Genomic DNA, 23,199 nt, shown 5'->3' with positions numbered 1-23,199 from the left:
GGCCGCTGGCCGCTAGTTCCTCCATCTCCCTCTACCTCCTCGCCATCCTCTCTGGGCGCCCATCCGACTCCTAGTGTCTTCCCACCTTCACACTTCAAGCCAAAAGACTGAGAACCGGGGGCCACCGGTGAGGGGCTACCCAAAGGAGACCCCAAGACCCTCACCTACAAGCCCAGAGGAGGGCAGGCAGGAGCTCGGTCAGTGGTGGGCAGGGCTGTGGACCCTCTGGCCTCTGGCACATCCTGCTTTCCCAGAAGCTCTCTCCCCGCGTGCCTCAGTACCCCAGACTTGGAAAGAGGAGGGGCTGGGGGTCACCTACCTCCTGGGCCACCAGGCTGGAGATGCGCACGGCCCGCCTCAGCCGGCCTTTCTGGGCCCTGGGCCGCAGAGCCCCTGTCCTGCTCTCCTTCCCGGCTGGGGCCGCCACGGGGGACTTGGCTCCCCCCAGTCTGCTTGTCCTGGGGCCCCAGCAGCAGTCCGGGCCCAGGCCACTCGCCCCTGACCCTGGCCAACGGGTGGCCAGGGCTTGCCTCTGGCATGAAGCCAGGGTGCTTTGGGCTGGGCCCCGGAGCTGGGGTCACCTGCACAGTGAATGTGGGCAGCAGCCTGCCTGGCTCAGGATGCCCATGGTGCCCTGCTGTGGGTCCTGCTGCCAGGGTGCTGTGCTCTGCCCGCCTGCTGCCAGCCCGGCAGCCGCGGTGGGAACCGCAGCTCCTCCAGCCAGGCTGGCCCCTCCTCCCCCCAGGTCCCCACCCCTACCCCCACGCCATCACACTGGACTCTCCCCGGCCCAGCCCTTGCCCGCCCTCTACCCTGAGCCTGGCCAGAGGGGGGGGCCCCTCCCCCACTCCCCCCTCCCGCAGCCTGCTCCTGGCTCCTGCTGCAGTGGCTCTGCAGCCCGTGCCCCTCCCCCTCCGCCCAGCAGCCCGGCCTGTCACCGCAGATTAATGGTCTCCCCGACACCCCCGCCCCGCAGCCCAGAACTGAGCCAGTCAGCCAGTCAGAGTCAGACAGAGACACCCAGAGATGGAGAGATGCCCAGCGACCGGCAGGGGCACCACAAACAGACGTACACAAATGTACTCACAGACACACAACACGCAGGCACACAGTGTGGGCCTAGCAGCGGCAGGGCAAACACCAGGGATCAGATGGGAACTAGGAGAGGCAGCAACCAGAGGGAGAGAATGTAGGCAGCCAGATAAGGGCCTGGGATGAGGAGGAACATTCTGGAGTCAAGGCCAAAGGGCTGAGGACCTGGCAGATCCCAGAGAGCCAGGGCCGGTGGGAGTGGGAGCAGGACCAGGATGCTGGCCAGGAGAGGCCCAGGCAGGGCAGCTCCCAAACAACCCCCAGAGCAGCTTCTGTGGAAGCCACATGGGGGGCAGCCGGGGACAAGGGTCTGCTCCTGTCCCAGGTTCTCAACCCTCCACTGCCAAGGCCAGGCCAGGAAGCAGCAGCTGCGGCGGACTGGGCCTCGGGGGTACTATAGACCAGCCACCTCGCTGCTGCAGGGGACAGAAGACCAGACTCACCCTGAAACAGAGGTATACTGGCCAAAATTGCTGGTCCTGGCCTAGGATTCAGGGATTCCATCCCCCCACATCCTCGTACCCATTACCAACCCCTCCTCACCCCATACAGGAAGGAAACCATCCTCTCTTGCATTATGGGGCCAGTCCCAGGCAACCCCCGCACCTTGGCCTAGAAGAATCCAGATCTTCCCAACTCTGACCTCTGCAGTCCCCATTTGAAGCCTCCTCTTACTGGCTTTCCTACAGCGCCCTGCACATAGCCCCTCGCCAGAGCCTTCATGTCTCTGAAGATTTCTTCTCCCACCCATCCCAGCCCTCCCCACATCCTTAGCTCCTGTCCTCACCCTGGACCCTCAAATCTATACATCCCGTCAACCCATTCTCCATATCTGCCCACCCAAAGGGCCGCCGTCCGCCTTCCCTCCCTCCTTCCCTCCCTCCTTCCCTCCCTCCCTCAAGTGGTCCTCTCTCCAGGAATTTGAACTGTTCCTTTTCACAGTCTAGATCTAGATCATCCCCACCCCCACCCCCCAGCCTCAACTCTCTCCCCCAAGTGGCCCTCACTAACTGGGCCTCCCCCCTACTCCCTGACTGCATTCACTCCCTCCAAGCTCCTTCAAGGTGAAAGGAGGGCAGGCAGCTAGGCATCTACCTGGGTGACCTTCTCAGTGACATTGTGGGTACGCTCCTTTATCTTGGGTGCTATGATCTCCCGGTCACTTGTGGGTGAGGCCAAGAAGGGGTCACCCTTGAGGTCCACGAAGTTGAGCGTGATCTGGGGAATCTTGCTAATGGTGCGGTAGCGCACGAGGTCCGAGTCTGAGGTGGAGTTGAGCAGGCCGCTGCGCAGGGGGTGCATGGTCCCTGGGGTGGAGAGGCAGAGCGGGTTAGCAGGGCAGGAAGGGGGAGCCAGGCCACGAGAACACAGACAGGAGGCCAGGTCTTGGCTTGGCCAGGGCTGTGCAGGACAGTGCGCAATGAGGTCAGCTCAGGAAAACCCACAGCCACAGGACGAGCACCAGCCAGAGCCCCACCCCATAAAGCAATGTGAGGTGGAGACCACAGGAGTGGGAAGAAAGGGCCACTGAACGGGCACGGGGACCTGCCAGAGGGCCAGGTGGCATCAGGAGCCCCAGCACCAGCTCCACCACCACCCCTGCCTCCAGATGTCCTGGGACAGCCAGCTGCGCGGCCAGCAAGGGCTCTGGGAGTGGGGGAGTGTAATGGGCTGAATGGACATTTAATAGAGTAAAAGCCACTTAATGAGATTAAATAAGTGCTTAATGGGATTTCCATCTCCCAGGCACCCAGGACATGGAAGAGAAAGAGAGGAAATGGTGGGCCTTCTCTTAGGACCTGACAGGGCTGATGAACAGAAGCGTAGGCAGGGCAGGGCAGGGCAGGGCAGGGCAGGCACACTGGCCCTCACCGGTGCTGGCGTGACGTGGCGGCGGGGGCAGCCCCCCTGCACGCATGGCCTCGATGTCGTCAGCAGATGAGGCGCGGCGCACGCTGGCGCAGCTCTCTCGGGAGCGCGTCCGGGCCAGGCTGCAGCTGGAACCAGAGGCATCGGGGTTGAGGCCGTGCGCCCGTGGGGATGGGTGCGGCCCCCGTGCGCTGGCTGGAGGTGAGCTGGGACCCACGAGCGCGCGCCTCTCCTCGGCCGGACCCATTCCAGCCACGTGGTTGTCCATGGCCGACACTTCATCCAGGGCCAGCGACTCACTGCTGGGCGCTGCGGGCGACAAGTCTACATCCACCACCACCGCTCCCGGGGCGCCTGTGCTGCCCGTGCCACCCGGCCTCACAGATGACTCGCGAGCCGTCAGGGCCAGCAGGGCCGGCAGCTTTAGGCGGAAGGTCTTAGCCCGGCCTGTAGGGAGAAAAAGGCTGTGTGATTCAGAGACCTCGAGCACCCGGGGAGGGCGCAGGGCCTAGTGACTTGAGTCTCGCCAAATGGAACGAGGGGACCTGGAAGGGACGAGGGACCCATCCCACGCACAGCACTCCACTCCCGAAACCATGCAATCCTATCTACAAGTAGTCAGAGCAGCTGCAGTTCCAGCCCTACTTCTGGGAAGACCCCACAAACCCCGCAATGCACACAGCACTAGGAGAACCATCCTCCTCCTCGCGTCACGCAGGAAGGCAGCAGGCCTGAGGCCCGGGGGTTTGTGAGGTCCCAGGATCAGGGCTGGGCCTCCGTATGTGCAGAGGGGGATGTCACAACTCGGTCCCACACCTGCCCTGTGGCATTTGGCTTTGTAGGACCAGAGTCATTAACGCTGCTGTTGTGGAGCTTGAGAAACCAAGAGGTGACTGCTTCTGGCTGTCTGGGGACAGCGGGGGATGTGAGCATCCGGGTCGACCAGGAGGAAAGAGGCAAGCAGGCCCTGGCATCTTCTCTTCTGTGTGCCAAGGCCACTTGGAGAACTTGGCTCACCCAGAATGAAGGACCAGAGGGCAGAAACTACCATTGCTATAAGCAGGAGCCGCTCCCAGCTAGCAGGGCAAGTCTCCATGCCAGGACTGCTCCAGCAAGGCTGCAGAGAAGACCCCTCCTTCAGTGGTTTCGCTGTAGGAGAACCCAGGTGACAAGGCCAAAACTCACAGGCTCGTTCCTGCCCCAACGACCTGGATTCTGGGGTCTGCTGCTCCACCCTTGTCTGTCCATCTCGGGCCAAGTGGGACCTCCAAGTGTTCTCCCCCTGGCCTCTGATATGAAGGGCACAAGTCTCTCCCTCTCTTTCTTCCTCCTTCTCCCTCCCTCCCTTCCTTCCTTCTTCCCTTCCTCCTCTCTTTCTCTTCATTTCCTGCAGAGCACTGGCCCCACAGAATCAAACTATGTGTCTTTAAGCTGGCTCAAGATATCTGCTATACTGCTAAGCTCACCTATAATCCTAGCTACTCAGGAGGCTGAGATCTGAGGATTGAGGTTCAAAGCCAACCTAGGCAAGAAAGTCCCTGAGACTCTTATTTCCAGTTAACCAGCAAAAAGCCAGATACAGAGGCATGGCTCAGGTGGCAAAGTGTCATCCCTAAGTGAAAAAGCTAAACACAAGCATAGGGCTAAATTCAAGCCCCAGTACCAGCACATAGAAAAAAAATTGCGGGGGGGGGGGTTCTGGTTGTGGGGCCTGAACTCTGGGCCTGGGCACTGTCCCTCAGCTCTTCAGCTCAAGGCTAGTGCTCTACCACTTGAGCCACAGTGCCACTTCGGCTTTTTTCTTTCTGCTTATGTGGTGCTGAGGAATCGAACCCAGGGCCTCATGCATGCAAGGCAAGCGCTCTACCACTGAGCCACCTTCCCAGCGCCCAGAAAAAAATGTTTTTAAAGAGTTCTTCTGCTTACTTACCAGGGGCCAGCCAGCTGATAGGGGGCCCCCGGTGATTGGTGTCATGAGCCGGGGACCCCACCATGTCCTTCTCCATCACCACCTCAAAGTTGAGGATGAACATGATGACAGCCCCATCCTCATTCTTCACGGGTACCACATCCACCAGACACAGGAAGCAGCTCCCTGGGGAGGGGGAGGAGATACACAGGCCATGATGGAACCAAGGGTTCCCTCCCGCAAGAGACAGAGCAGAGTCCGGCAGGATGGGCCCCAAACCCAAAGGGAGCCAACCACTTCTGCTCCCCTCCTCCTCCCCCAACACCTCCCTCCTCTCTTGCCTCTCCTACCCTGACCCCATACCGCCTCTCTTGCCTCTGGGGCTGACCCTACCCCTCGGGTACGTGCCAGCCAGTCTGCGCTGCTTCCCTCGCTCTGCTTGCGTGACTCTTCTCTCCCTCTCTGCCTGTCGTACTTCCCTAGCCCACTTTTTTTATGCGCATTATCCCTCACATCTTTCCCGTCCGTGTTTTCTGCTCGGTTTCCCTATCCTTTCAACATCTCTGTTTTCCCATCACTCAAGGTAGTGTACCCCAGTGGCCACGCCCACAGCCTTCAGCTCCAGGATCTCTGGGCCCAGATCTCAGCTCTGCTGCTTGGTGATAACATATGTGTTTTTCTGGGAATGTTCAATGTCCCTGTTAAACAGGGAAGATGAGGCACCTTTGTCCTTACCTGGAAAATGATTCTCTCCTCATGAGTTGAAAGACTAAATCGATGATCACATGCTAAGTGCTCTGGGCAGGGCTGGCGCGCTCTGGCACCACAGACAGCCGGCTACTGTTTGCTGTCTCTGTCTCTGTTCTTTCTAGATTAGTTCCCAGCCATTGTGTCGGTCCACAACAAGATAAGTACAGAGTTGAAAGCAAGAGTTTCAAAATCTCTGTAACAATTTGGCAGTGCCACAAGACCCAAGCATGTGATCTTGCATCTGGTATGTGACACGGTTGAAACAGAGAAAAGCAACCCTTCACCAAAGAGGCTGAGCGCCCTTCATCTCCATCTCCCCTGCTCTTGCTCCCTGCTCTGAATTCTCTCCCTCCTCTTCGCAGGCCACGTCAGCCCACTCCCAAGCTCACTAGAGAGCACATGGCCCAGCTGCAGGAAGTCCTCCCAGATGAGTCAGAAGGGCACAGGGACCTGCTGTTCCTCCTCCTCTGGGGACAGCAGGGACACGGGCCTGGACTCATCTCCACCCGCTCCGTTCACCTGTCTTCTCTGCCTCGTGGCCCACACTGCTTCGGTGGGACCAACCCCTGGAATTGACCCTGGGAACCAACGCTGGACCAGCAAGTCAGTGGTGGCAGAATGCTATCAGGGAGCAGGTGGTTATGGATAGAAAAGAGGTGGCAGCCTGTCAGTCACACTCGGTCCTTAGAGGCCCAGCCTCGGCCCTCTGGCTGACCTCTCTACCTCTCAGAGCCTCCTTGAGCTCATCTCCCTTCCCGGTCTCCCCTTGCCCAACCCTACCTCTGGTCTAGGCTGGCAGCAGGGTAATGACGGTGGTGGTGGCTCAGACCATCGCTGGCACTTGGAGCAGGTGCCTGCTGCCTGCAACCAGGCCAAGGTGCTGGCAGGGGGGGAGGGATAGGGGGGCGAGGAGGTGCGGTGGAAGGGGAAGCCATGTCAGTTGCCGGCCAGCAGGCCGGCTGGGACAGGCTTGGCTCCCAGGAGCCCCTGGGCTGGGTGCAATGCAGACTTGCTGGAGACAGAGCTGAACTGCAGACAAGCGGGATCCTATAGTGGGGCCTTTAAACCCAACTCAACAGCATGACCCCGAGGAAGGGCTGGGCCCAGGAGGGGCTGGTCAGGAGCTCTCGCCCCACCCCACGGCCCTTCCACTCACCGCATGCTAGGCCCTCACTGCCCTCCAAGGGCTCTGAGTGCAGGGGCTCAACCTGGGTCTCCCTCCAGCAGCTGCGCTTGTCCCCTGACCTCCGGCCTCTGACACACAGCTGTGGTGTTGGAGCCGCAGGGGGCTGGGCCCAGCTGGAGACCGTTTGGCACCCAGACAGCCGGCCCGGAGTTTATGCCCTAATATGGTGATGGCCAGCAGCGGCCCGAACAGGAACTGGCCTCCTCAGGACTATGGACAAGGAAACCTCAGACCTGTGGACCCCAGCGGTCCAGGCCCCGCACCACAGTCACCGCCTGAACACCTGTCTCAGAGAAGCCTGGAGTCTGGAGCCAAGATGACACCTTCCGAGGGCTCCGGGACCCTGTTCCCAACACAGGGCCCCCGCCACACCAAGTGTGACCCTGAGTCTGACTACCCCATTCTCACTTCAGGCTACTCAGTGTGAGAAGCCAGCTCTTCATTCTGGAGCCCACCCAGCCCAGACCCTGCTTGTCACATTACTGCACTCTCTCTGGACCCTAGCAGCTCAAAACCACCAAACCCTCACCATGCAGAAACTCCAGGTAGGCCTCTCCCTCCACCACGCAGCACACCAGCCAGCTCCCAGGCCCAGAGACAGACAGACAGACAGACAGACAGACAGACACACACACACACACACACACACACACACACACACACAGAGCCCGCATCCCCTCTCTTTGGTGACTCTCAAGGAATTCTTCCTTTCAAATAATCCTATCAAAGACCTGGTTATTCTAAAAATGTGAAGCTCAGCCCTGCCTGATAACACAGAGCCAGAATTGGAGGGAAAGAAAATTGGGCGCCAAACAGGTCCCAGGTTCCCCAGGCACCACCATCTCACTATCCTCAGCTCCAGGTCTTCAACACACCCTGCAGACCGGCTCCCACCCCATCACTGGCTGGAAGGGTGGAGGGTCCTGAGGGTGAGAGGCCAGCCAGGCCAGGGGCACGCCCAGAACTGTTGGAGCTGGGTATTCCCACAGAACAAATAGCAAGCTTCGGGGGAGTTTTGGGGCTTTGCTTCCCAGAAGAGAAGAACTACAAAGACCCACCCTCTGACAGGAGCCTGGGGTGGCTGGGAAAGAGAACAATCCTGCCAACCACCTGCCCCGGCTCCCAGCCAGCCAGCGCACCCAGGATGGAGGTGGCCTCAGGAAGGGCCATGAGGCCACGAGTTGGGAGAGGCTGCAGTTCCACTGAGAGCCACTCTGTGGCAGGCACACTCCAGGAGCACTCCGGGAAGGAGGGGGCTGCAGGACAGGCTGGAGGGGGCAGCAGGGAGCCAGAGTCCCAGTCTCACAGGAAAGGGAGCGGGAGCACTCGGCCAGCCACTCTGTGGTGCACTGTAGTGCGGTCTACGCCACGAGGTGAGCAAGCCAGCAGTGCAGGGCCCACAGGATGATGATCTAATGCATGCAAGGCTCAAAGCCTGGCTCAAGAGAGCATCTTAAATGATGGAAAGGTACCCAGGCCAGCCTGCCACCCCTCCTCCCCTCTGATCTCTGGCCAGGCAGAAGAAACCTCACTCTAAGAGAGGGAAGCTCCACACCCAGCCCAGGCCTGCTCCCGACATGGGATGGAGAAAAGGAACAGGGAGGCAGGCAGACCTTGACAGCTGCTGGCCTCAGACTCCTGACACTAAAGCTTCTGGTTTTAAGGCTGGGTGACGCGGCCCAGCCACTCTCCCGGCAGGCCTTCAAAGGTCATGCTGCTCACTGAAGGTCACTGAGGGGAGGAGGCAGTAGAAAGAAGCCTGGGGTAGAAGTAGACCGGACCCACTTCAGGTACAGCGTGTATTGCTCTATGAGAAGGTCCCTATTATTAGACCGCGACATTTGATGCCAACTTTCACCTAGGGCACTGACCCCGCCTGGGCCTCCTAGCCCATCGAGGGTCACCTTCCTTACCAATTCCCTACCTCTGACCACTCCTGGCCAGACAGCAGCTATCCTTGGCTCTAACAATCAGGCCTTATCTGTCATAGCAGAACTAGGCAGGAAGAGGCCTGCAAAGGACCTGAGCAGCCTTGGGCGGGCTCCTAGGGTCAGTGACTCAGCCGGCTCACCTGTGAGCCAGGTGTCCTCACAGCTTCCTCACTACAGGGTTCAGTGAGCACATCCACCCGGTGAAGCACTGGAAGAAACCACCAGCACAGCAGCTCGGGCACCCACCCCCACTGAGGTTAAGTGTTCAAGTGGCGCCCCGGACAGGAGGGAGAGAAGAGAACCAACCAGACAGTAGAAGAGCCCTACAGTGTAGGCTATTCTTTCCCCAACGATCAAGAAACCCGGATTCCCGGGAGTCCCTACTCTCGTTTGCTCTGTAGCTCTTGGGCTGGTCACCCACCTCAGGGCTTAGACTCTGGGGGTACCACAGGGACAAATGGCTTCTGCCCTGGGTGCCAGATGAAATGACAGATGGCCTTGTGGAAGCATTTGGAGCTATAACGAGGCAGGGTAGCGGGTCCCTGCAGGGAAGGTGACCTCACACATCCCCACGCTGGTCGCCTCCTGCCTCACCCTGAGCAGAAGGAGCTGTACCCAGAATGGGCCCAAAGTCACACTGAGGGCAGGAGGCTGGGGCTGCCGTTGGCCCTGTCCGCCCCCAGGCAGAGGCTGTCTCCGGAGCAGCAGCCCAGGGCTGTGCAGTGTCAGGTTATATTTAGCCTGGTGGCGGCGACAGGAAGATGCAGCGGGAGCCGCTCCTGGCCAGGGGCCACCGTGTCACTAACACCACTCTCATGGGCAGCTGCAGGCCTCGGGATAGCCTAGGCTACTGCAGGCTCAGGGGAGAGAGCGAGAGTGAGAGACACTGAGAGGCCAGCCAGCAAATGTGGGTGTGATGTAGGTGTGGGGGGGGGAGGGAGAGAGGGAGGGAAGGGGGAGAGAGAGAGAGAGAGAGAGAAATCCTATGCTCCTATTCTAGAAACTGAGACCCTCGCCGGGCACCAGTGGCTCACACCTGTAATCCTAGCTACTCAGGAGGCTGAGATCTGAGGATCGAGGTTCAAAGCCAGCCCAGTCCATGAGACTTTTATCTCCAGTAAACCCAGAAAACCAGAAGTGGTGCTGTGGCTCAAAGTGGTAAAGCGCTCGCCTTGAGCTGAAGAGCTGAGGGACAGCGCCCAGGCCCAGAGTTCAGGCCCCAACACCGACAAAAAAAAAAAAGAAAAGAAACAGACCTACAGTCCTGGACAGGGTTGAGGGACAACTGCAGCCAAAAGCCACAGAATTCCCATCTACAGACAGACTCCTCAACTGACCTTCCAGCTAGACCCTGATAGGTTCCTTGGTACAGGGCCTAAGGTCTCAGAGCTTCTAGAGCTACTGCCCATAGCCAGGGTCTGGTGTGTGCCCGAGCCATCTCTCTGACTGCCACATGTGCCATGGGGCTCATGGTGCCCCCAGCTCGTCTCATGTGGTATAAACGGAGACGCACACCCTGCCGCAGGAAGACAAGGCTACCGGGTCCTGGGGAAAGCTGCCTCCACTGCTCCAGCTTGCGGAGTCCCTGCAGGGCCCTTCTGCTCTCCAGTCCACCCAGCTCCTCCCCACCCCTCCAGGGCCCATGGCAGGGAGGACGGAATGGCTACTTCTTTCCCTACCTAAAACTATGTCCCTCACAAGCTGGCTTCTAGGTGCCATCTCCAGGCCAGCATCTAGGCCGGAAGCCAGGGGTCTGGCACAGGAGGGACGCGTGGGGCGTGCAGCGGTGCAAGGCCAGCTGATGGCAGCTAGGGAGCTGCAGTTACGGCACGGGTGCCAGGTTATGTCCCTAGCATCTCATCACCCTGCAGAGCCCAGGGCACCTGGCATCCTTCAGGGGAGAACTGGCCCATTTCAAACCTGTGGCCCTGACCTGAGTGTAGACAACAGACAGAGCACCCAAGCACTCAGGTATGTCACCCCAAAGCAGCACAAATCTGGTCACTGGTCACCATGGAACAGAGGCTGCCCAAATGAGGCAAGGCAGTAATGCAGCAGGCATTGTATTTCCAAGTCTCGGGCTCCTTCAGCCCTCTTCGGCTGCAACCACACCCCTGTCACAGCAAGGGCACACAGAGCTGTCACTGTCCACTGGGGTCCTCTAGCGCCCCACACAGCTTCCAGGACTTGGCTCCATCTTGGTTTCCAACACACCCTAGAGTGCCCAAGAAACAACGAGAAGCCCAAGCCAGCTTGGACAGCAGTTACGAAGCAGGCAATATCTTCCTCCCCTCCCCCCCGGTCAGTCATAGGGCTTGAACACTGGGCCTGGGCACTGTCCCTCAGCTCTTCAGCTGAAGGCAAGGGCTCTACCACTTCAGCCACAGTGCCACTTCCAGTTTTCTGGTGGTTTACTGGAGATAAAAGAGTTTCACGGACTTTCCTGCCCAGACTGGCTTTGAACCACGATCCTCAGATCTCAGCCTCTTGAGTAGCTAGGATTACAGGTGTGAGCCACCAGCACCCAGCAGCAATATCTTGTGTCTCTTTCCTTTTCTTTTCTTTTTTTGTGCAGATACTGGGCCTTGGACTCAGGGCCTGGGTGCTGTACCTTAACTTTCTCACTCAAGGATAGTACTCTACAGCTTGAGTCACACCTCCACTTCTGGCTTTTTGCTGGTTAATTGGAGATAAGAATTTCACAGACTTTTCTGCCTGGGCTGGTTTCAAACTATGATCCTAAGATTTCAGCCTCCTGAGTAGCTAGGATGACAGACAGACATGAGCCACCAGTGCCCACTGTCTTCTTGAATATCAAGCCAAACGTACAATCCCTCCCTGATATACCCTCCCCCAGGACTCTGCAAAACACTCACTGCAGGGGCTGGGAATGTGGCTCAGTGGTAGAGCGCTTGCCTTGCATACATGAGGCCCTAGGTTCGATTCCTCAGCACCACGTAAGCAGAAAAAGCTGGAAGTGGCGCTGTGGCTCAAGAGGTAGAGCACCAGGCTTGAGCTGAAGAGCTGAGGGACAGCGCCCAGCCCAAAGTCCAGGCCCCACAACCAGCAAAAAAAAACCATTCACTGCAGATATACATGCCTGTACAAACCCCCCAAAGGCTGGAAACATGTGCCCATGACTCAAACATAATCAAAGTTGGTATTATTTTAGACAATCAGCTTCTTAGAGAGCCAACAAAATCAACAGATAAGGAATTAGAACTTAATGGGGAGAGGGAATCCAAGTACATTGTGTGTGTATATATAAATATTACAATTAACCTCCATCATACCATTAATACATACTGTGTGCATGTGTGTGAGAGAGAAAGACTGAAGAACTAATGAGAGCTCAGTAAGATTTCCAGATATAAGATCAGTTCACAAGATACATAGATATTCTCTACAACAGCCACAATTTCTTCTTCTTTTTTTTTTGTGGGGGGGCCAGTCGTGGGGCCTGAACTCTGGGTGTTGTCCCTCAGCTCTTCAGCTCAAGGCTAGCACTCTACCACTTGAGCCACAGCGCCACTTCCGGCTTTTTTCTTTTTGCTTATGTGGTGCTGAGGAATCGAACCCAGGGCCTCAGGCATGAAAGGCAAGCGCTCTACCACTGAGCCACCTTCCCAGCCCCAAACAGCCACAATTTCAAAAGTAACAAAAACTAAAAATTATGCAAGAACCAACCAAAAATGTACTATTGAGCAAGGCACTCATGGCTCATACCCAGAGTCCAAGATACTCAGGAGGCTGAGATCTGAGGATCATGGTTCAAAGCCAGCCAATCCAGGAAAATCCGTAAGACTCTTATCTCCAATGAACCAACAGAAAACCGGAAGTGGCACTGTGGTGCAAAGTGCTAGAGCACTCACCTTGAGCAAAAGAGCTCAGGGACTGTGCCCAGGCCCAAAGTTCAAGCCCCATGACTGACCAAAAAAAAAAAAAAATGCTCCTGAGAATAGCCAGACACAAGAAGCCCATGCCTATAATGCTAGCTACTCAAGAGACTAAGATCTGAGGGTTGTGGTCAAAGCCATCCCTTGCAGAAAAGTTTATGAACCTCTTATCTCCAATTAACCACCCAAAAAGACAAAAGTGGAGCTATGGCTCAAGTGGTAGAGTGCTAGCCTTGAGCAAAATGGCTTAGGGACAGCACCCAGGCCCTGAGTTCAAGGCCTAGGACCAGCACCAAAAAAGAAAGAAAGAAGGAAGGAAGGGAGGGAAGAAAGAGGGAGGGAGGGAGGGAAGAAAAAAATGCAAACAAAACCTTAAGATAATAAAGGATATAGAATTGATCTAGTAAAAATTAAGAGACAGCCTAATCACTTAACTGAGACAAACACAATAAATAATTCTCCCAAAATTAACTTACAAAAATTGACTGAATTCTGATCAAGATTGTAGCAGGAGAAAGAAGTTGTATTAGGAGCCTGAGGCAGGAGGACCATGAATTCCAGCTCAGCGTAGGCTACTATTTCAAAAACGTGAACCAACTGATCCATCAACGGGAGAGGAAAAAAAGATGCATTCACCTTATGAGATGCTGAGACATGCTAAGCACCATAGCTTTGTTTTTGTTGCTGTTTAATATAGTTCTGATGCAAAAGCAGACAAATATTTGGAACTGACTAGAATGTCAGAGGCAGATCCATGGCTATGTGGAAAATAAACCTATGCTGAAGGTGACCCCAGAAATCAATGGAAAAAAACAGATGAGATGAGTTAGGAAAGTTGGCTCGTCACATGGAAAAAATACAACTTGATCCCAACTTGAGGCTGCATCCGAGGAGTGCTGGGGATGGATTCAAGACCCAACCCAAGAAGGCACACCAGGGAGAGGGGAGGAGCCCTGTGGACCCCACGGCCTCACCATGGAGAAGCACCTCTTTTTAGCATGAACAGACGCTAAAAATCCATTATGTTTCTATTAAAATTAAGTATCTTCCTTGAATAAATTGAAGAGAGACTAAGAAAAAGAAGATACACACAATAACAATTCCACGGAGAGTTAACATGTTCAATACATATTGAACATTAACAGTAGGCATTGATGGTTTTAGAATATGTGATCGACTCCTACAAATTCACCCACAGGAACAAAAGCTGCAGCCTCAACAGAAAGAGATGAACAAAGCATAGAAGCAAGCCATCCACAGGAACTAAATCCAGAAAGGCTATGAAGCCTAAAACATAATCAGCCTTCCCAGAAATCAAAGAAATGCAAATTAAAGCAACAAGGTGTCACTTCCACCTACTGTACTAGGAAAAAAATTAGAAAGGTCAATGACACCAAAAGTGGCAGCGATATAGGCTTATAGGAATCTCATGGTCTGTTCAGGAAGCAGGTGTACGCGTGTAGTCAGGTAACAGACGAGACTCCACAGCCTGTGACCCAGCAAGGCCACCCAGGGCACGCAGCCCACACACACGTCCTTACAGGAATGTGGAAGGTCTCAGGGACTTGGATGCTCACTGCAGTCCCAGTTCTGTGGCATGGGAAATAAAGCAACCTATCCTCCTCTCCAGGAGAGGACACACATAATACACATGGATATATACCCCTGAATGGGAAGCCACAGACTAGACATCAAATACCAACTCACCTGGACTTACTTACAAACATACTCTTGTGTAAGAAAAGTGAATGCCAGCATACAATATATGGCCCAGCATTATTTACATAAATTTAATCTACATGCTTCTATCCAGACAAAATACACATTTGCAAGAACATATGCGAGCAACACATTCACAGACAGTACGCTTGAATAGTTGCCTATAGGGGGTGTCACGGGACCAGGAAGTGAGAGGGAAAAAAGGAAAGAGAAAATAACATGAGAAAATGGAAAAAGAACAAAAACACTCACATGAGTGTTGTGGTTCCCATCACTTGAGGAGGTATGGAGAAGAGGCCGAGGGACAGGGACAGAACGCTGCCCGGGGTGCGGGTGACCGTGGACAGGCTCGCAGCAGTCCTGACAGCTGGGGGGCACCTGCTGTGTGCCCAGCTTGCTGCTGCTTTGGGACGCGCAGGGGACAGGTGCTTTGATTCCTTAGGTAACAAGAGCTGAGCCAAACCCAGATTTTCCTGAGGCCCTGAGTCCACTGCATCCCCAAAGCCTCTCTGGGGAAGACAGCCTGCGCAAGGCAGTCCACACGGGGCAGGGCTCCCACTCGGGCCTCCGCCAGCTGGGCACAACAGGGCAAGCCCCTTAGGCAGGAGTTCCCTTCCTGGAAAATGACAGAAGAATGGCCCTCAGGTCCTGAAGCAGTGTGTCGGCTGGCCATAAGGAAGGGCGTGCCTGTGCGCTGTGGGGCGGCTGCTGTCTCCCCCTGCTCTCCTCTGTCCTCTGAGTGAGGCCATGAGCCCCAGATGCTGCCCTGTACCCTAGACTGTCTCCCACACGCAGCAACCAGGCTGCAGGACTTCAGGCTCTCTCTCAGAGGTCACCTTAGGCCACCTCCCACTAGTCCTACCTTCCACTAGCTCTGAAAGTCTCCCCAACCTCCGTGACCCCTCCCAGCCTGATGTCTCTGACCGTAAGGCTCTTCACACTGTGACAGACTGAGGCCCAGGGATGGGAAGTGATTTGCCCAAGATCACACAGCACTGAGCCCAAAACTGTCCCCAAGTCACCTAAGTCCCTGGGCAGGGCTTCTACCATACAACACGGCTTACCTCATTCCTTCCTTCCTTCATTCATTCAGTAAACATGTAAAATGCTGAGCTCTGACTACACACTAAGTGTGTGGGCAGAAGAGAAGAAAACAGACAGGTTCCCTCTGCCTTGCCTGAATTTACAGCCCTCTGAGGAAAGATGGCATGACAAGATCGCCCAGCACTGGGCCAAGGGAGAGGCAGGGAGAGGGCAACCCCTGTCAAGCCCTTCTGCTACTAGGCCCGCAGACAATGGATCACCTAGGAAAGGCCAGCCCAGCGCCCAGCCCAGCGCCCAGCCCGGAGGCGCGAGCGGTGGGCCGGCAGCTGCTGGAGGCCCCAGGCTCAGCCCCTGTTCCAGGTGTCCTTCCCAGCTCTTCTCTGGGCCCTGACTCTCCCCCACCCCAGCCTCCCTACCTACCTAGGAAGAGGTTCCATCATCCCCCTCACTCAACAAAGTCAAATACCACCTACGCTCCTGCCAGCACGGGGCAAGGTGGCAAAGAGGAAACGGGGCCATTCTCAGGGGACGCCTCCAAGGCTCCGGAGATGTTTACGTGTGAAAGGGCCTTCTTGGAGCCTCTCAAATCACTACACAGGAGACAAGAGGCTCACCCCATCTCATACCTCTAAACCCTCCCCAGAACCCAGGGCCATGGTCAACTCTGCTTCCTCCCAGACAGCTTTGGGCAAATATTTACATAGCTCCTCTCAGGGTTTGAGGGATAAATACAGGGAGAGACTCAACACGGAGGAGCCGCCTCCCAACACTGTCCAGGCCCAGGGTACAGTGAGGACAAACAGCACCTGCCAGCCAGGGGCTGCCTCCTAGCGGGAGGGGGGGGCCAAGGAACTGCACAAGAAGCCCCACCCCCACCCCGGCAGACCAAGGCAGGAAAGTGGGGGTAGATGGCTGACTCAAAGCTGGCCCGGGACACCTCTAACGCCCATGCCCACCCCGGGCAGTGCTGAGGGCATCCTCACCCCCATCCTAGGCTATTCATGTCAAGCAGATATGCACCAACCTCTGAACCCTGTCTTCCTGGCCCCAAGGCTTCCCCTTAGGAGAAAAGCTTTCTTCTTACCCATTCAGATCAACCAGGACCTGGGGGGCAAAGGCCCCAGCAGCAGTGACAAGCAGGGTCTCTTGCTTAAAGGACAGGGAGGAGTAGGGAAGGTGAGGAAAGGTCCACAGAGACAGCGGGATGGCACAGATGGTACCGAGGAAGGAGGGAGCCCAGAGGCATATGGCTGACACCAGCAGGGCCCTCATGAGTACCTGGGGGGCCCAGTCTCAGTCAGATGCCAGCAGCCCAGTGCGGGGGTGGGGGGTGGGAGGGGTGGGGGGGTGAGGAGGGGGAGGGGGGAGGCACAGCACACTGGGGAACAGGTCTGGCCCTCAAGTCCCTGCCCTTCCCCCAACTGCGGCATCAGCTGTTGGGGGGGGGGGGCCTCTGACCTTGTTGCCATGGCAACGGGCCTGCAGCTGGAGTGGAGAAGCTGATAGACTCTTCTCCAGAGACACCCCGATCCCCACCCACGCACAGGCTCCAGGGGACAGAGGGACGTGGAGATAGGTCCAGGACAGTCCGTGGGTACTGGGGAGATGGACAGAACCTATGAGACAGAGGCCCACCGAACACAGAGTAAGAGCAGAGAGGGAGGAAGGCAAGAGGAAGGAAGAGAACAGACAGAAAGAGGTAAAGACAAAGGGCCAGAGAGGGTCAGACAGGCTGGAGGCAAAGGCAGGGAGGCCCAAGTTGGAAGGGGGGGGGGGAGTGTTCTATGCCAAGACTACACGTCACAGCAGGCAGGCAGAGCAGGACAGAGCACAGCAGTGGGGAGGCAACAGAGCGCTAGAACAAAGAGCGGAGAACAGAAGGGACAGAGAGTGGGGACCTCTGAACCACAGCCTGGCCGTGGCACTGTGGGGGCACAGGTGTGCACCCCGCCAGCACCTGCTGCTGGAGGGGCCGTGGCTGGGATGTTCCTACCGGCCAACCCCACACCGAGGGGCTCCTTCTCAATTCCCTTTAGTCCTGGGTCTGACTGTCGGGGGCCAGTGAAGCCCCAGCACACTGTGTCTTCCTCCACCTACACTCCCCAATCGAGCCCCTCCACTTCCCAGCAGTACCAGCAACTAAATAATGGGGCTGTCTGGCTCCAGACCCTGAGACTGCACAGAGCTAGGCCAGAGGCACCGACACAGCCCAGCTGTCCTTGGTTGCTCCTGCCAGCAAAAGGCCCTGCCTCCCCCGCAGCCACCCGCCTCCCCGGGGCTACAGCCAGGGACCCACTCCCCCAGGGCTGGCCTAGCCAGGCACCCCACAGGAAAGCCTGGACAGCCGGGCGCTGGTGGCTCACGCCCATAATCCTAGCTACTCAGGAGGCTGAGATCTGAGAATCACAGTTCCAAGCCAGCCTGGGCAGGAAAGTCCATGAGACTCTTATCTCCAATGAACCACCTGAAAACCGTAAGTGGCACTGTGGCTCAAGTGGTAGAGCGCTTGCCTTGAGCTGGAGAGCTGAGGGACAATGCCAGGCCCAGAGTTCAAGCCCCACACTGACAAAAAAGAAAGAAAGAAAGAAAGAAAGAAAGCCTGGACAGAAACAGGAGAGGGCACTGGCATGCCTCCTCTTCCTCTCCCTCTGGCCCTTGCAGCACACACACACACACACACACAGCCCAGGTCAAGCCACAGGCTGACACCAAGGACTACTGCATAGCTCAGGAAGGGAAGGTTGAGGAAATTTGCCTACATTACCACAGGCCTTTGGAGCCAGGGTCAGAGGGGCCCCAGGTGACGGAAGGCCAAGCTATGGCCAATGGGAGTGAGCTGATCCCCATGGAAACTTGGTGAGAGCACGGAAGGAGACAGGAGGCAGCGCGCTGGCATAGGGTTTCTGGCTCGCTGCCCCACCTGGAGTAGTAACCCACTCCTCAGAGCTTGAACTTGGGAGGGAACCTGGGTTCTAGGCCCACCCTCTCTTGATGCCTCCCAGCTTCTCCATCTATAACCCCAGTGGGCTGAATTAAGTGACCCTCTACATCACCAAGATTCTGGGAGAGCTGCTCGAAGAAGGGGTTTCCTGGCCATCCTCTCCCAAAGGAGTGGGCCTGAACCAAGAAGGAGGGGCCAGGGCTGGGAAGGTGGCTCAGTGGTAGAGCACTTGCCTTGCATGCATGAGGCCCTGGGTTCGATTCCTCAGCACCACATAGGCAGGGGAAAAAAAGCCGGAAGTGGCGCTGTGGCTCAAGTGGTAGAGCGCTAGCCTTTGAGTTGAAGAGCTGAGGAACAGCACCCAGGCCCAGAGTTCAGGCCCAGGACTGGACCCAAAAAATAAAAGAAGGAGGGCCCACTCACCTAGGAGGGTCCCATACATGCTACCACTGAAGGCAAGGGCACCTGCACCCTTTCTGCCAAAGCACCAGATCCACCAGCACAAGCACCATCCGCTGCAGGGCTAGAACAAGGTTTTACAGAGGAAGGATCTGTTGTGGGCACTTTCTCAAAAGCTCAACACAAGGCCAGGTATGGTGGCACATGGTTATAAACCCAGCACTGGGGACACAAAGGCAGAAGCAGGAAGGTGGAAAGTTCAAAGCAAGCCTGAGCTACATGATAAGACTTTCTCAAAACAACCAAAAAACTTCAAACATCAACACTTTTCTCAGGTCCCAAGTAAGTACATTATCCCAGAAAGCCAACCAACTTGACCGGTGTTCTCTAATTTCCTTCATTATTTCTGAGCCGAGGACTTAGGTGCTCCTATTTGTTTTATGATACCAGTGGTTTGGAAACTTTTAAAACTCTAATCTCACATGAAGTAACATGCAACATGAGACACAGACCTAGAACACTCTGGTGTGATTTTCAAAATATGCCAGACAGCAGAACAGAAGGCTCTTGTCAGACAGACATGGACTTTATTCCCAGCCTGGGTGACTTTGAAAACTTCCTTAATTTCTCTGAACTGCAATGTCCTTGTCCATAAAATGAAGGTTTAAAAGAAGGCCACTAATACCTCTCAGGGCTGTTGTGAACACTGCACTAGATACTAGTCACCCAGTGTCCAGCAGGCACTAACTATGCACTATTTCAGAGTATGCACCCAGCCTTGCCTGCCCCTGAGATAGAACCCCAATTTGCTGCAAGCAGCCTCTCTCCCCTAAGGCCCCAGTGACCATGTCCCCCAAATGCTGCCCTGTAACACCACTGCCTGCACACCTTGAGAAGCCCAACTATTACATGGCCCTCTCAGCCACCCTGGAGTATGCATGGCAGGGGGGCCTAGGACTCACTGTCTCTGCTTACCCCAGCAGGAAGCAGAGTTCACTCCCTGAGGACAGTAATCTGTCCTGTAGTCTGTTCCACATCCAAGAGCCCAGTTCTGAGGTCTCACAGGGGTACAGTAAATGCTAATGGGACATGCCCTGGGCTGACAGCCCAGCCTGGGCTCTGGAGCACCCTTCTCGGCCCTCTGGTGCCCACAGGCCCTAAGCCTGAGATCACTGACTTCCAGAGCAGAACCTATCCCGAAGGGGCAGGCATGGTGTGGGAGCTGGCGGCCGCCGGCTCTGTTTATTCACTCTCCGGAAGCCCAGAGCAGCTGGGCTGGGAGGCGGTGGCTGAGCAGAGACACCTGGTGCAGGAGCTGGTGGTGGCGGCCAGGCGGGTGCTCACCAGATGAAACAAAAGGACAAAGGGAGCTGAAGTGGTGGGAAGAGGCACTCCAGCCCGCAGGTACAAATGGAAGAGCAAAGGGCCAAGAGAAGGCCAGCAGCTGTCCTCCTGGCCTCCCCCTCTGCCTGAACCAATCACCTGATTAGGGGTTACCCTAGGGGAGCTAGAGTCCAGGGGTCAGTCGGAGGTCAGCACCAACCTGACCTGTTACTTCCAGAGCCTTCACTTGCAGCCCACCCAGCGCAGCCTGCTCACACCTGCCTAAGCGGAGGGGGCCGCGCCTGGCAGCCCCCAGCCACCGGAAGGGCCATCCCCCCTGCCTAGGCGGCCCCGCCCCTCCGCGGCCCCGCCCCTCCGCGGCCCCGCCTACCATCTTTCCGGTAGAAGGCGATCTCCACTTTGCGCTCCTCGGCGCCCAGGAGGGCCTGCGCGATTTGCGCGGCGGCGCGGCGCTGCGTGCGCGGCCCGTGCAGGAAGTCGCAGGTGCAGGGCCGCTGCATCACCTCGGCCCGCGAGTAGCCGCACAGCTCGCAGAAGCCGTCGTTGCAGTAGATGACGGCGCAGTTCTCCACCCGAGCGTTGGCGATGATGAACTTGCGGCCTGGGAGGGGGAGGGGAGGCGGGGAAGAGCGAGCACGTGAGCGGGGACCCCCAGGCTCGGGGACTCCCAGACCTTCCCACGTCCTGTCGTCACACACTTTCTGCAGCAAGGCATCAAAAGTGGGGCCTGGGCTCCCCGGCCGGGGCGAACGCAGCTGTGCCCGGACACAGGTGCCTGGACCGGGCCGGGCCTGGACCGGGCAGGGCCCGGCGGCACGCCCCCGCCCGCGAGCTGGCTGCGTGGCTTCCCCCGGGCAGGGCGCCAGCGGCCCGCCGCCCCCTCCCTCCGCGCCCGGGGCCCGAGGCCAGCATGGGCGGGTGTCAGCAACGCGTGTCAGCGGCCGCGGCGGAGGGATAAACACTGGGCCTGGAAAGGGAGCCTGGGAAGGGCCAGAGATGGCGGCCAGCCTTCCTTTTGCGTGGCTCCTCTGGCTTATCTCTCTTGATGCCTGCTCGCAGGGCACTTCCTAGAAAACCATTCCCCCAGGTACGTGCAAGCCCGGTTGGGTCAGTACCTGCTAAAGCTTCCACGCCCCATCCACTGGCAGCCAGGGGCTGGGACGGGTACGCCCGGAGGATGAGAGGTAACTGCCAGGCACCTATTATTACACTTTATCTCTGGATGTTGGGCACCAGGGGAGGTCGATGTCATCCTCTTGTTAGAGAGGAAGAAACAGGCCCAAGGGAAGTTCAGCAATGTGGCCGTGTCTTGGAGCTCACAAACGGCAGCGCTAGCTTTTGAACGTTGTCTTCCAGGAAGCAGCGGAATAACCCGGCTTACCAGCCAAAGCCCAAGGTCACGGGGAGCAAGGAAAATGATCTGTGGCACCCAACCTTGGAAACCCTAGGACTCAGGGATGGGCCTGAGACACTGGCCCGTTTGCAAGAACACATATGCAGGAGTGTGGACCTTCTCCAGGGGTGTGCGGCCTCCTCCACGGCCCCATCAGGCAGGGAAGACCCCAATGGACCCCATTCAGCTACACTCACCCCATGCCTGCCCCAAGATCCAGGCCAGTAGGTGAGCAGCAGGCCAGCCTCAGCTGGTGCTCCAGGGATAAGAGCTTTCTAGAAACAGAAGTTCCAGCCACTTTAGCCTTGAAAACCGGAGCTTTGGAGAAGTTGTTGGACTGACTCTCTCCTCCCCTCCCCAGCTGGCACTGCTCTGAGGCTGTACAACCAGTAGAGCAAGGCCCAAGTGGCCACAGCAGGCACCCCTTGAGACGGGCAGCCATCAGACATATCTGTGCTCCTCCTGTCTTCTTCTATCATTCTTCAAAGAAGTTAACCTTTTGGAGTTGGGTCATCTTTACGTCTGTTCTTAAAGGTCCCCCCAAAAAGAAACTTGCTCCAGACAGGCATCAACCCCAGGTCTGGGCTGGGGTTGTAAAGGCCCTTGAATTCTGACTCATCTCCACCTCAGCCCAAGACAGTTCAGAGCACTGGCCACCCATGGGAGAAAAGCCACCCCTTGTCCTACTTCTAGGCCTGGGAGAGAAGAGCACATTTCTTCGAAGGCAAGGCCCACTCCACCCCTCCTTACTAAGATCCTGGAATACCAGGACAAAAGGGACTTAGAAAGCCCTTGTGCACTTTCTCCTCCACCTCCTGCTCCTCCTCCACAGAGGGGGAAACTTAGGCTCAGAGATGAGTCACTCAAGGTCACAGAGCAGTCAGTAGCAAAGGTGGGGCCAGAAGCCACGCCTCCCCACTCCCCTCCTAGGTCTTTCCCAGGTGCTACCAGAGCCTACTCAGCCACCACAACTTGTGGGAAGGAAAGCCCAGGACCCGCTCCCAGTACCACAGTCTCCACCCTGTCTAATCACCCCGGTCCAGGGCCAGAGACAATGTTGACCCCTCCCCCCACCACAGCACGAGCACACGCTGTCCTGTGTGCACCAGGTCATGGGCAAGGAATGTCACCCTCTCCCTGGGCCCTTGGCAGTTGCGCCTACTGTGGCACATACAGCCTTGGGGAAGAGGCACATGAATGCCCAGAACATTCACCTAGCTTGGGACACTTCTAGAAGCCACTGCTGCCAGACTGTCATTAGGGGTGCTGTAAGGTTCCTCTAAGGAGGTTTGAGGAGAGTGCCCAGGACCATCAAATCCACAATGCGGGACACCACAGCCAGCCCGGAAGCCTCAAAGTCAGCTTGGGCCTTAGGACACCTTCTCAGCACAGGACCCACAATCAGGAGCCCTGTCAAAGACACCTCCCCCTGCCCACACAGGATCAAATTCATGACCCCAGGACCCGGGTCACTGTCCTACACTCGAGGCACAGAGCCTACATACTTCCTTGGCTTTCCGTCTCTCACGACACAGTCCAGATGGAGACTCTATACTTTCAGGGCATTTACATTCTCCTGTCCTTGTGTGAGTGCGCACACACGCGCACACACACACACACACAGTCGCTTAAACTTCAAGCACTCAGAGTTGGGGACACCTGCAGACTCCCATCCTACCTCCCTTCCCGGCACACTCGGGGTGTCGCACAAACTCTGCATCCCAAA

General features: G+C 56.8%; 1 protein-coding gene across 2 annotated transcripts in view; it reads right to left on the bottom strand.

Moving 5' to 3' along the window:
• Positions 1-21,736, bottom strand: part of Kcnh2 (potassium channel, voltage gated eag related subfamily H, member 2) — a 38,157-nt gene extending 16,421 nt beyond the window's left edge. The window contains exons 1-5 of one of the 2 annotated variants that reach the window (XM_013027255.1): positions 21,671-21,736; positions 20,451-20,681; positions 4,892-5,056; positions 2,965-3,408; positions 2,188-2,399 (exon numbers count right to left, since the gene is read on the bottom strand). In XM_013027255.1, coding sequence (XP_012882709.1) covers positions 2,188-2,399; positions 2,965-3,408; positions 4,892-5,056; positions 20,451-20,580 — 951 coding nt within the window. In that variant the 5' untranslated portion in view covers positions 20,581-20,681; positions 21,671-21,736. Of the gene's footprint in view, positions 1-2,187; positions 2,400-2,964; positions 3,409-4,891; positions 5,057-20,450; positions 20,778-21,670 lie in introns of those variants that run through there. The other variant, XM_013027256.1, reaches the window with a different exon arrangement.
• Positions 21,737-23,199: the final 1,463 nt, after the last annotated feature.

Source organism: Dipodomys ordii, unplaced genomic scaffold (genome assembly GCF_000151885.1).
Source record: "Dipodomys ordii isolate 6190 unplaced genomic scaffold, Dord_2.0 Scaffold101, whole genome shotgun sequence".
NCBI classification, from domain to species: domain Eukaryota; kingdom Metazoa; phylum Chordata; class Mammalia; order Rodentia; family Heteromyidae; genus Dipodomys; species Dipodomys ordii.
The sequence above is the reverse complement of the archived record's forward strand: the minus strand, read 5'-3'. Positions and strand labels throughout refer to the sequence as shown.